Source organism: Martes martes, assembly GCF_963455335.1.
Source record: "Martes martes genome assembly, chromosome: 8".
NCBI classification, from domain to species: Eukaryota; Metazoa; Chordata; class Mammalia; order Carnivora; family Mustelidae; genus Martes; species Martes martes.
In genome coordinates this window covers 100,640,536-100,652,478 of record NC_137895.1, presented here as the reverse complement: position 1 = coordinate 100,652,478, position 11,943 = coordinate 100,640,536, and the positions used below count along the sequence as shown (strand labels likewise).

Genomic DNA, 11,943 nt, shown 5'->3' with positions numbered 1-11,943 from the left:
ATTCTCTTCCTTCTAATGTGCACATTTATTTGGCACCGTAGTTTGCAAAGCTCTTTCACTCTTGTTATTTTCCTAACAGCCACGTAAGGCAGGCAGAACGGATGTTATCTTTATTTTATACTCGAAGAAGCTAAAAAGTTAGGTAAGGAGCCAGTCCTCTGATTCCAGGCCCAGTGTTGGTGAGTCAACCAGCAAATAATTCCAAGGCATCTGGTTTCCCCACTCTTTTTTAAAAATATTCTATTTATTTATTTGAGAGAGAGAGAGAGGGATCGGGGGAAGGCTCAGAGGGAGCCCAACTCAGGGGCTGGATCTAGGACCCCAGGATCATGACCTGAGCAGAAGGCTGACCCCTAACCCACTGAACCACCCAGGCGCCCTTCCCTCCCGACATTTTAATGCTCCCCAAATCAGGAGGCATCTTATAATCAATGGTATATCATAGTTTAATTGGCATAGTTTAATTTATGCCTAGTGTTATGTAAATTAAGGAATCCTGTTCCATTGATAAGGTGTAGAGTCCTTGGAATGCGGTCGTTAGATAGGAGTAGGAAGTAAAGTAATAAGGGCCCTAAGGTGATCCAAGAGATCAGGTAAGACTTTGTGGGGGAATTGTGCAGCCCCCCCATCCCTTGGTCCCCTTTACAAGTCTGAATTCCAAAAGGCTTTTTTTCCCAAGTGTGGCACCAAAACTCATTTGTCAGCAAAACCTGATCCAAACTGATGTGAAGTAATTTATAAGGGATACATAAATATAATTATAACCAAATTATAATTTTAATTATTCTGCTTACCATGAAGATCAATATGTGTAGCTGCAGACATACTTTTAATTTTAATTTTATTTATTTATTTGACAGATGGCGAGAGAGGGAAGACAAGCGGGGGAGTGGGAGAGGGAGAAACGGGCTCCCCACTGAGCAGGGAGCCAGATGTGGGGCTCGATCCCAGGACCCCGGGACCACGACCCGAGCCGAAGTCAGACGCTTAATGACTGAGCCACCCAGGCGCCCTAGCTGCAGAAATATTAATGTTTGATAATGGAGCCTTATTCCAGCCCCTTGAGGGGAGGGAAGGGAGGAGGTGTTACCTAATATTGGGCCACATACTGCACTGTTTTTTTAAAAATATATTTTAAAAAAGATTTTATTTATTTATTTGACAGAGAGAGATCACAAGTAGGCAGAGAGGCAGGCACAGAGAGAGGGGGAAGCAGGCTCCCTGCTGAGCAGAGAGCCCGATGCAGGGCTTGATCCCAGGACCCTGGGATCATGACTTGAGCTGAAGGCAGAGGCTTTAACCCACTGAGCCACCCAGGTGCCCCTGCACTGTCTTTTTAAAATCTATAAAATTCTGGATTTTGAAACCCATTTGGACCCAAAGGTTATGGGTAAGAGATTCTGGATTGTATCTGAACCGGGGCTTGACTGGTAGATAGAATGCAGATGTTTGGAGATGTGGGTCTAGGTCTAAGTCATTATCCAACCGTTAAGTGTGCTTTAGGAGCAGAGATGACCCGCATTTTTCGTAAGTACTCTCCCTTAAGTCATGATTCATACACTGTTGGAGGGCTGGACTTTCTGGGTTTGGCTTTTCCCCCCCACAGCACTAATCCCCTCCTTTTCCCACAAATCACCTGACTTCCCTGAAAACTCTAACACACCCTTTGGCTAGAAAAGAACATTGAGCAATTGGTGGAATTCCCCACTCCTTTCCGTCCCTGGAGCCCTGGATGGAGGGACCTCGGAGGACATAAGTATGCAGTTCTTGTTTCAAAAGCAGAGGGAGCTCCAAGATCAAGGCTGAGTTACCCTTTCCCTTATCATGGTCTCCCAGCCCCCTCTTTGTTTAGATCAGGGAATTTCAGACATGCACACTGGGATAGAGAATCATAGGAACAGAACCAGGACTGAGAGGCCAGCGGTGGTTCCTGCAGAGGGAGCGTCCAGGCCCGGTGCTGCTCTCCCTGGGAGCTGGCAGGATTGCCCAGCATGCCCACTGGCACGAGAGAAGGGACCTACCCACTTGTTCCCGCCCGTTTCTGAAGGTAAAAACCTTAAAAATTGAAGAGCAGGGCTTGGATGGAAGGAAAAAGAAAGGCAGAGAACTTCACACGGGAAGGTTTTGGGCAAAGATGGAGGGCTGGAAGGAACAAAATAAAAGGGGGCAGAATATAGGCAACCTCTTTCTCTTAGGTTGCCCCTCCCTTCCGTCGCTGTTACCCCACTACTTACCATCGTTTTCAGGCTTAGAAACATTTTTGGCAAGACTCTTTGAGGAACTGTGGAAAGATATCTCATCTTTTTTAGTAAAGGAAAACACCCCAAACCCTGGAAAATTAATGTAGGAAATTGAGGGGGTACCTTTCCTTTCCTTTTGTGTTTCTTGTCATTCAGCTGCCCTTTGTCTCATTCCCCACCCAACCCTGTCTCAGACCACTTCTCCCAAGGTCACTGCCTTCCCCTAGTAAAAGCAGCTCATCCCTCCATCTGTGGGTCATTGGGAGCACCCACAGAAATGCACCATCATAAATGTAGTAAAGAGAGCCGGTGTGAAGTGATGAAGGGGATCTTTGCCAAAAGAGGAGGGAGAAATGTGCTAGATGGATAGTCATGATGGGGAAAGACTCCTGAAAACCTGAGTGGAAATGGCGATATTGTTTTGTTAGGGCGGGAGAGAGACCGGTAGAGAGGGGACAGGGATCACTGGTGGGGGTGAGGGAGGACAAGGAGAAAATTGGGAGAATACGCTCATTTTTTTTGGAGAAAAACTGGGAGAAGGTCCAGAGAAGCAATGGGAGAAGGAGAAGATTGAGTTTTACTCTAGAAAATGAATTGAGGTAGAACCAGGGAGGGTGTGAGAGGACAGGCATCGTGTGGTGATTGGTGTGTGGCTTTGTTTAACTTTTGTGTTACTGTTATGAAGGTGACACTGAACCCCAGGTGACCCCCTCCACCAAAGCGAGTACCTGTGTTTGTTTGACAAATACGGCTAGCCCTCCCACCCTTGTGCTCCAAAGTCCATTGGCGCAGAGAGCCAGGACCTAGAGGCGTGCTGTTGTTCACCAGGGATGAACAAATTTCCAGAGATGTGGTAAGTGATCATGAGTCTACAGAGATGTCCATGGTCTCTACTCCCTTTATCTTCTCAAGCAAACAGCTCATATCTGAAGCCCAGGTTTTGGTTTGACCTAGGCCTTTTTGCTTTATCCCAGCCTAAGATTCTGCCATGTGCTGCTGCCATCCTCCCTTCTACCTATTTCCCTCCCTTGCCCCTCCCTTCTGCCCATGACAAATGCTAGGGCACCGCACTAGTCTGCCAGTAGTACCTGGGTCACCCCTCTCCATATGTGCTTTTTTTTTCCAGGTCCTTTTTCCTATTTTCCCTTTTGGCATCAGTTTATGCTGAGCCTACTATGTATGGAGAGATCCTGTCCCCTAACTATCCTCAGGCGTACCCCAATGAGATAGAGAAATCTTGGGATATAGAAGTTCCCGAAGGGTATGGGATCCATCTCTACTTCACCCATCTGGACATAGAGCTGTCAGAGAACTGCGCATATGACTCAGTGCAGGTATATTATGATAAGCACATAAAGGACAGGGCTGGGGTGGTGGCAGTGAAATGTTCCATTCTCTCTGTCCCCTTCTCCGACCTCCATGCCGAAATACTACCCTTTCTTAGCTTCCTTTTGACTCTCCTCTTAGATAATGTCAGGAGACTTTGAAGAAGGGAAACTCTGTGGGCGGAGGACCAGCAAGAATCCCAGCTCCCCAATTGTGGAAGAGTTCCAAGTCCCCTACAACAGACTCCAGGTGGTCTTTAAGTCAGATTTCTCCAATGAAGAGCGTTTTACTGGGTTTGCTGCCTACTATGCTGCTGTAGGTAAGGCTCAGCCTTCTCTATGTGCCTTAGTGATCCAGCCAAAAGATTAGAAGCAGAACGAACACTGAGTGATTCCGTGAATAAGGATTCTGTTCATGATTGTAACTCTTAGGAAGTGTTGACTGGGCTTGGGTCTGTCTATGAATTGCCTTTGTGAAATTCCAACACAAGATTGTATCTCAGTGGTGATGATGATAATGGTAAAAATAGGTAATAAATAGTAATTTATGGAGAACCACTATACATTGGGCACTGTATTAGGAATTTTACCTATATTCACTTAATCTTCACCTCAGCCCTTCAAAGTAAGTGTAATGATCTCCACTTAAAGATATGGAAAGTGAGGACCAGGGAGGTTAAGTAACTTGCCAAGAATCACACGGGGAATGCACCATATTCAAACCCACCCAATGGCAAACAAACCTTCAAATTTGGTGTGCTTCTACGCCTAACTCCAGGTTAAAGTGAAGTTAGATCATCTCATAAGGCCTAACTATTGTTTAGATTAGACGGAAATGCCCGAATCCTCTAGAGTGGTGTGCGCACTGATTGCTCTTCCCCTCAAAAGGCATCTCATCACGTTCAGCCTTTAGAGTGTTGTCTCTGGAGCTGAAATGCTCCATTTGTGAGAAGGGCCAAGGGCCTCTCCCATTGAGAGCTCCCTTATAACCATGCGATGGCAGGGCACAGCTCCACAATTGTATTTCAGAAGTGTAATGTAGACTATAATACCATCCTGAGATGTGATTCGTCTATTCACGTTAGCAACAGGCCTTTCCTACTCTTCTTACCCTTGTAGTTTGGGGTTGAAACTCATTCTTCCTTCTAGGTCTTTGTTCCTGACCTCAATCTTTCTCTACTTTTTCTAGATATAAATGAGTGCACAGACTTCGCAGATGCCCCTTGTAGCCACTTCTGCAACAACTTCATTGGTGGTTACTTCTGCTCCTGCCCCCCAGAATACTTCCTCCATGATGATATGAAGAATTGTGGAGGTGACCTTGGCATCAAGTGGAGTGCATGTCCCTGGGATCTGGAGTGGCTTGAGGCTTTGGTTACAGCTTTGTTGACCCTTCCAATGTTGACTAGCCTCAGCCTTGCTTTGGCACCTATCTTTAGTTACCCATAAGCTGGGGAGGAGCCACAAGAGTGGAGGAAGACAAGCCCACAGGGCCAAGTTAAATGATTGGAGAGGAGAGATAGATGCATGTGGAGAGTCTGCCTGGGACTGTTCTTAAGCCTGAGGGGCTCTATCACCAGCAATGTGATGGAAGCCCCATAGGCATTGGGTATCTCTATTGATTCATATGGGGTATATAATTGTGGCGTGTGGGCTCCAGTCTGGGATGGTCAGTTCATGAGAAGAGTCGTAGAATGGGGCAGGATCTCCTTTGCTTGACTCTGTATTTGATTTGTCTTTTTTTCTTTTTCTCTCTTAGTCAATTGTAGTGGGGATGTGTTCACTACACTCATTGGGGAGATTGCAAGTCCCAATTATCCCAATCCATACCCAGAGAACTCAAGGTGTGAATATCAGATCCTGTTGGAGGAGGGATACCAAGTGGTGGTGACTATGCGGAGGGAAGATTTTGATGTGGAACCAGCTGATTTGGAGGGCCACTGCCCTGACAGTTTACTTGTGCGTGATGAGTGATTAGTTTTCCTCCCATCTCATGCGGAGATTTCTCCTCAAAGACAAATTCTCTTTCTTTCTGTCTCCTCGTTTCTTCCCCTCCTTATTTGATGCTTCTTTTATCACCTCCTTTACTTTTATCCCCTCCATCATACCTCTTTCTTTTAGTCCCTTCTCTCCTCTGATTTCATCATTTCATTTCTTTTTAGTTTGTTGCAAGAGACAAGCAATTTGGTCCCTACTGTGGTAATGGATTCCCTGAGCCACTAAATATTGAAACCAAGAGTAACACTCTTAATGTCATCTTCCAAACTGACAAAACACGGCAAAAAAAGGGCTGGAAACTTCGTTACCGCGGAGATCGTGAGTAACCTAGAATTTGCTCTTTGGTGCTATCAAAGTCCTCGGATGATGTAAAAATCCAAACAGGTAGATTGTTATATGGCTAGGTATCCTGAGAGACTTAACTTCTTCAGCAAGATCTAAACCTGTCAGTGGTTGTAAAAATGCCCAAAACTCTAGGAATCCTTCAACTGGCTTGCAGGTGCGGACAACTTGGGATGGCTAGTTAGTGTGTACTAACATGGCTGGGAGGATGGAAATGGCTCAGTGACTCTTCCTGGAGGATGTCATGCATGTTATTTTAGACATCTCCTTTGGAATGTTAGGCACCAGGATTAAGGACTATTGAATGATTTCAGAAAGTATGAGGATGATATAAATAGAATTGAGATTCTCCAACTCTTTGGTAATTTTTTTCCCCCCTGTCCTTTCCAAGCAATCCCTTGTCCCAAAAAAGTTACTGCCAATTCTTTCTGGGAGCCTGAGAAACCCAAATATGTGTTCAAAGATGTGGTAAAGATAACCTGTCTGGAAGGATTTGAAGTTGTACAGGTAAGGTACCATTAGGCTCTTCTCCCTAATCCCTACATCAGGATGACCATACTGGAATTGTCTAATGGTTTACTGAATGTCCTTGTTTGAGCAATTTTTTTTTCTGTGAACAGAACCCCTTAGGATCTTTAGTCCTTCCTTGTGAGTCATGGCCAGATTGACATTCTCCTTCTACCTTAGTCTTCCTAGGGAAGGGGCTCTGATATGTGGGGCAGAGTTGTCTTTTAGCCTCAACTCCTGGGTGCTTTGGGTCATTCTGCTAAGATGTCCCCAAGCTTCTTGTGGTCAGGACTCCTCATTGATCCAAGGCCAGAGATCAATTTCGTTTTTGATTTTGATTTCCCATGTCTCTCCTTATAAATTAATGGTGATGTGTATTATTCTCCAGGGAAGTGTTGGCTCGACATCTTTCTATTCTACTTGTCAAAGTAACGGAAAGTGGAGTAATTCCAAACTGAAATGTCAACGTATGTATTTTTTTAAAAATGGGACTCTTTCCACCCCCTTTGGTGGGAATTAAAAGATCAGTTCATTAAGATTCAAATTCATGTTTTCCTCTTAGGCTTGTGAGAGAGTGGGTTGGATTTTTTTTTTTTTTAAGATTTTATTTATTTATTTGACAGAGAGAGAGAGAGTGATCACAAGCAGGGGAATCAGGAGAGGGAGAAGCAGACCCCCCCATTGAGCAGGGAGCCCAGTGCAGGGCCAGATCCCAGGACCCTGGAATCATGAACTGAGCCGAAGGCAGACGCTTGACCGATTGAGCCACCCAGGCATCCCATGGACTTTTTTTTTTTTTTTTTAAGGGAAGCCATCCATGAAGTGCCAGCCCAGATCTGGTCCTAGACTGGCTAGACTAGCAGTTTTCTTTCAAAGAAAGAGGCTGGGGATTGGTAGAGTTAGTAGTGCCATAGAAGTCCATTCCTGGCCTCTTCAGAGGCCTCCACCAACCACCGAGAAGCAGGTTCCTCCTTGTCGCTTTCAAGGGGCTATCTGAACTGGCAGGACTCAGTGGTCTGGGGAGATTCCTCGCAGGTGGGCTCGCAGATGTGGGGTGTGGGAAGGAGTGAGGGACGCAGCTGGGAGGATGGAGCTGGCTCAGTGACTCTTCCAAGAAGGAAGTGGCTGTCCTGACCATCGCTTGCCTGCCTTCTTCTTCTAGCCGTGGACTGTGGCTCTCCTGAACCCATTCGGAATGGTAAAGTCGAAGATCCAGAACATACTTTATTTGGCTCTGTCATTCATTACACTTGTGAGGAGCCATATTACTACCTAGAAGATGAAGAAAGCGGTATGTTTCTTTGATTAGAGAAAAGGGGAGAAAGAATAAGAGTGCTGGAGAGGAAACAGAACAATCTTCCTGGGTTGGGAGAGAGTTTGGAGGGAAATGAAGGCGATGGGATGGACTTTGTTTATCCTCTTGGCTTAGTCTAAAGATACAGTTTGCCTATGGGGGTGGATATAGGATCCTCCATAGGGAATCCACAGAGGTCACTGAGCTCAGCTTCCCAACTGTGGTGGAAATTCCCCCTCCAATAGCCATTTTCATGTGGTTACCCAGCTTTTCACCAATTATTTAATGTAGAACTTACAGGAACAATGCTTCCAGTGTTAAGTCACCATACTGTGGGACTGGCCTTCTTGAGGGAGAGGCCTTGGTAGGCGTAGATGAAGGCCCGGATGAGACAAGATATGTACCACCTCATTGCTTGTAATTTATTATTATTTTTTAAAGATTTACTTATTTATTTTAGACAGAGAGAAAGAGCATGAGTGGGAGGGGCAGAGGGAGAGAGAATGTCAAGCTGAGCACAGAGCCTGTCGTGGGGTTTGATCTCATGACCCTGAGGTCATGACCTGAGCTGAAAACCAAAGAGTCAGATGCTTAACCAATTGCACCACCCAGGTGCCTCCCTTTTAATTTAATTCATTTTCCCACTTGAAGCATTTTTCCAATTTTTCTCTGATTTTCCCTCTTCTGATTTGGAGACTGTTCCTTCCCCTCCCTTGGCAGGATGAAGGCCAGAGGGATGGGGCAGAGAGTGTTCTTAAGACTCCCTTCTAGCTGACTTGATTGGGTCCCCTCCTCAAATCCCAGAGGAGCTGAGGCTCTGCATGAAAGGGGGGATGGAAAAGAGGAGATGTGGTGGTGACTGTGTGTCCTGTGTCTCTTGCGCTTTTCCAGGAGAGTATCACTGCGCTGGCAACGGGAGCTGGGTCAACAAATTGCTGGGCGCGGAGCTGCCGAAATGTGTTCCAGGTAATCAGGGCCCTGGCACAGGGAAGGGAGTGTGGGCGCGGCGGCTGGTGTGTGGGGCCACTGTCTGAAAGCCGCTGCAATCTTCTTGGGAAGGGACTTAACAATCTGGACCTAACAGAGTCTATCTAGCTCAGTGAGGTGGAGACAGCACTGGGTGGTGGGCCAGCCAGGAGCTGGGGAATTCCTCCATCGCAATGAGTCAGGCCAACTGACGGGAAATAGGAAATCAGCCAGTGACAGTTGGTATGAGATTCGGCGCCGGTTAGGTTTGGTAATCCCTAAGAACAAGACCTAAAAATTGAGAGTGAGGAATCCACCCGCAGAAATGAGACCAGTTGCCTCGCCCGGTTATTTATTATTTTTAAAAAATATTTTATTTATTTATTTAACAGAGAGGGAGAGAGATGGTAAGTAGGCAGAGAGGCAGGCAGTGGGGGGGGGGGAAGCAGGCTCCCCGAGATCCTGATGTGGGGCTCTATCCCAGGACCCCAGGATCATGACCTGAGCTGAAGGCAGAGGCTTAACCCACTGAGCCACCCAGGCACCTGACTTGCCCAGTTATTATGTGCATGTCTATCTGGCACCCAGATATGGAGCAATGAAAGAAACAAGGAGTTGCAGACAGATCAGAATTGGATAGAAGGCTTTCAGGCAAAGCCGGAATAATAATAATGATCCTGGTAGTAACCACAGTGTTCTTGAGAGCCAGGGGCTGAGCTAGTTAGTTGCATTTATTATCTCATTCCAGTCCTTGCAACAACCCTTTGAGAAATGAGTAGTCCCATTTCACAGAGGAGTGAACTGAGTACAAGTTCACAGGGTTAGCAGGAAGCAGGAATGGGCTTTGAACCCAGGTCTGTCTGGGTCCAAAGCCTTTTATGCTGACTTCAGAGTCTATCCAGGCTGACTACAGAGAGATTTTAGGTAAGCTGACTTCCTCTGGAATAAAATTCAATTTTAGTGGCATTTGGTGATGGCAAGGTGATCAAACCTGGAATCAGTGGGGCCATGAGATGAAAGAGGAGAGAAGAGAACCCTCTCTTTGTCCTCCTTCCTTTGGATTGCTGGGAGGCACTCAGCTGTAGTTAGGACTCCAGCAAAGAAGGCGATAAACTCTCCATCCGGGCATCATAAGCATCATAAGATGGTGGCATGCTTGCCTCCTCCCCCATCTGTGCAAGCAGAGTTTCCCAGCACTGTTTCCAGCTGGGCCCCTGTCCCTATGGGCCGAAGCTAGGACGACGTGTGCCTCTAGAGGGGCCGTTCATAGCGTTGAGGCCCTAGCTCATTTGGACTCAGGAAGTCATACGCTGCTTCAGTTAAACATGTCTCTCCCACAGGCCTGCCTGTGGCTTTGGAAAAGTGAGTTGTTTGGTGATACATTCAGGATGAATCCGGTACTGAGATAGCTGACCGAATACAAGGTTGGCTGTATGGTGCTAGAGAATTCGGAAGCCTGGCAGGTTTTTGAGTGATTGGAGGATTTGCAGGAGGCCAACAATTTATTTTTTGCTTTCTCTCCGCCTTCTTCTTCCTTCCTAGTCTGTGGTGTTCCCAGTAAGCCCTTTAAAGGAACACAGAGGATATTTGGAGGAATCGTGGCAGAGATTCAAAACTTCCCCTGGCAAGTCTTCTTTGAGAACCCATGGGCTGGGGGGGCTCTTATCGATGAGTACTGGGTGCTGACAGCTGCCCACGTCGTGGAGGGGAACCGTGACCCGGTCATGTACGTTGGGTCCACTTCAGTCGTCACCTCAGAACTGAGAAAAGCCCAGATGCTTACAGCTGAGCGTGTGATCATTCATCCGGGTTGGGTATTCCTGGATGCGCCCGAAACGCGGAAGAACTTCGACAATGACATTGCTCTTGTGCGGCTTAGAGAGCCGGTGAAAATGGGACCCACTGTCTCCCCCATCTGCCTGCCAGGCACCTCCTCAGAGTACAACCCCTCAGTGGGAGACCTGGGACTGATCTCAGGGTGGGGCAGAACAAAGGGAAGAGATCATGTGATCCTGCTCCGAGGGGCGATGTTACCCGTCGCTCCCTTAGAAAAGTGCCGCGAGGTGAAAGGTAAAAATGTCAAAGTGGATATAAATTCCTATGTGTTCACGAATAACATGATCTGTGCTGGGGGGGAGAAGGGTGTTGATAGCTGTGAAGGGGACAGTGGCGGAGCCTTTGCTGTACGGGTTCCCGATGAAGAGACCCTCAAATTCTACGTAGCTGGTCTGGTGTCCTGGGGCCCCCAGTGTGGAACGTACGGAATCTATACCCGAGTGCAGAACTACATTGACTGGATAACGAAGACAATACAGGAAAATAGTACCCCCAGAACAGACTAATGCATAGATGTGCTACATGGCCCTCCAAGGGCTATGACCAATCTGTTGGTGTCCGTTCTTTTCAATATTCCCATTATTTCACTGTGAATGAATGAAGACTTGGGAGTATGATTTAAATAGACCTTGATTATTGGGGTACCTAGCTGGAAGTAGTGTTTGGTCATTACACCGTGTCGGTCATTTGGTGTGGTTGAATCTGTGGGGTCTTCTCTCCTGAGTACCAACTATGGATAACAACATGAGAAGGGTGCTCCTATCTTACACTGTTCCGTAAGGACTCCCCTTTCCTGATGGTTGTCTGGTGTTACAGTTCTGACTCTGAAATTTATGGTTGGGCATACCCTTGATTTTTTGATTCCCCTTTATCTGTTTGAAGTTCCATTTACTTTATCATACTCAGTGTCTGCTATCTCCTTGTAATAAATCATGGTTATAACCCAGTTCTGGCTGACTTGTCTTATTCCGCATCAAGACCTGAGCCGCAGAGAAGGGTGATGAAAGGCTGTTGTGTCGTAGCGGTTCAGGCATCTAGCAGCTCGTACTGCATTGTCATGAAAACAGGGAGTTCAGATTTCCTCCCCTCTTCCAGCTGAGATTTATCGTGAATCAGCATGGACACCACCAACACAAGTGCCATAGTTTGCTCTTGAAGCTCATGAAAAAAACCTGAGCCTCATTTAGAAGTCCACATACAGAACTGGCTGTTTAAGATCTTTAAGCATAACTATGCAGCCATCGAAAACTCCTGAAATCTTGCCATTTGCAGCGACGTGGATGGAACTAGAGGGTATTATGCTGAGCGAAATAAGTCAACCAGAGAAAGACAATTATCACATGATCTCACTGATATGAGGAATTTGAAAAACAAGACAGAGGATCCTAGGGAAAGGTAGGGAAAAATGAAACAAGACAAAACCAGAGAGGGAGAC

At 46.5% G+C, this 11,943-nt stretch overlaps 1 protein-coding gene across 1 annotated transcript; it reads left to right on the top strand.

Annotated features, from left to right (window-relative positions):
* The first annotated feature begins 1,873 nt into the window (after positions 1 to 1,873).
* C1S (complement C1s) lies at positions 1,874 to 11,454 on the top strand. The gene is made up of 12 exons (XM_080812061.1): positions 1,874 to 2,047; positions 2,926 to 3,093; positions 3,367 to 3,574; positions 3,708 to 3,885; positions 4,755 to 4,880; positions 5,325 to 5,524; positions 5,728 to 5,881; positions 6,297 to 6,412; positions 6,801 to 6,879; positions 7,575 to 7,703; positions 8,598 to 8,672; positions 10,215 to 11,454. Exons 2-12 carry the CDS (start codon positions 3,071 to 3,073, stop codon positions 11,012 to 11,014), a joined length of 2,088 nt encoding a protein of 695 aa, XP_080668187.1. The 5' UTR covers positions 1,874 to 2,047; positions 2,926 to 3,070; the 3' UTR covers positions 11,015 to 11,454.
* Positions 11,455 to 11,943: the final 489 nt, after the last annotated feature.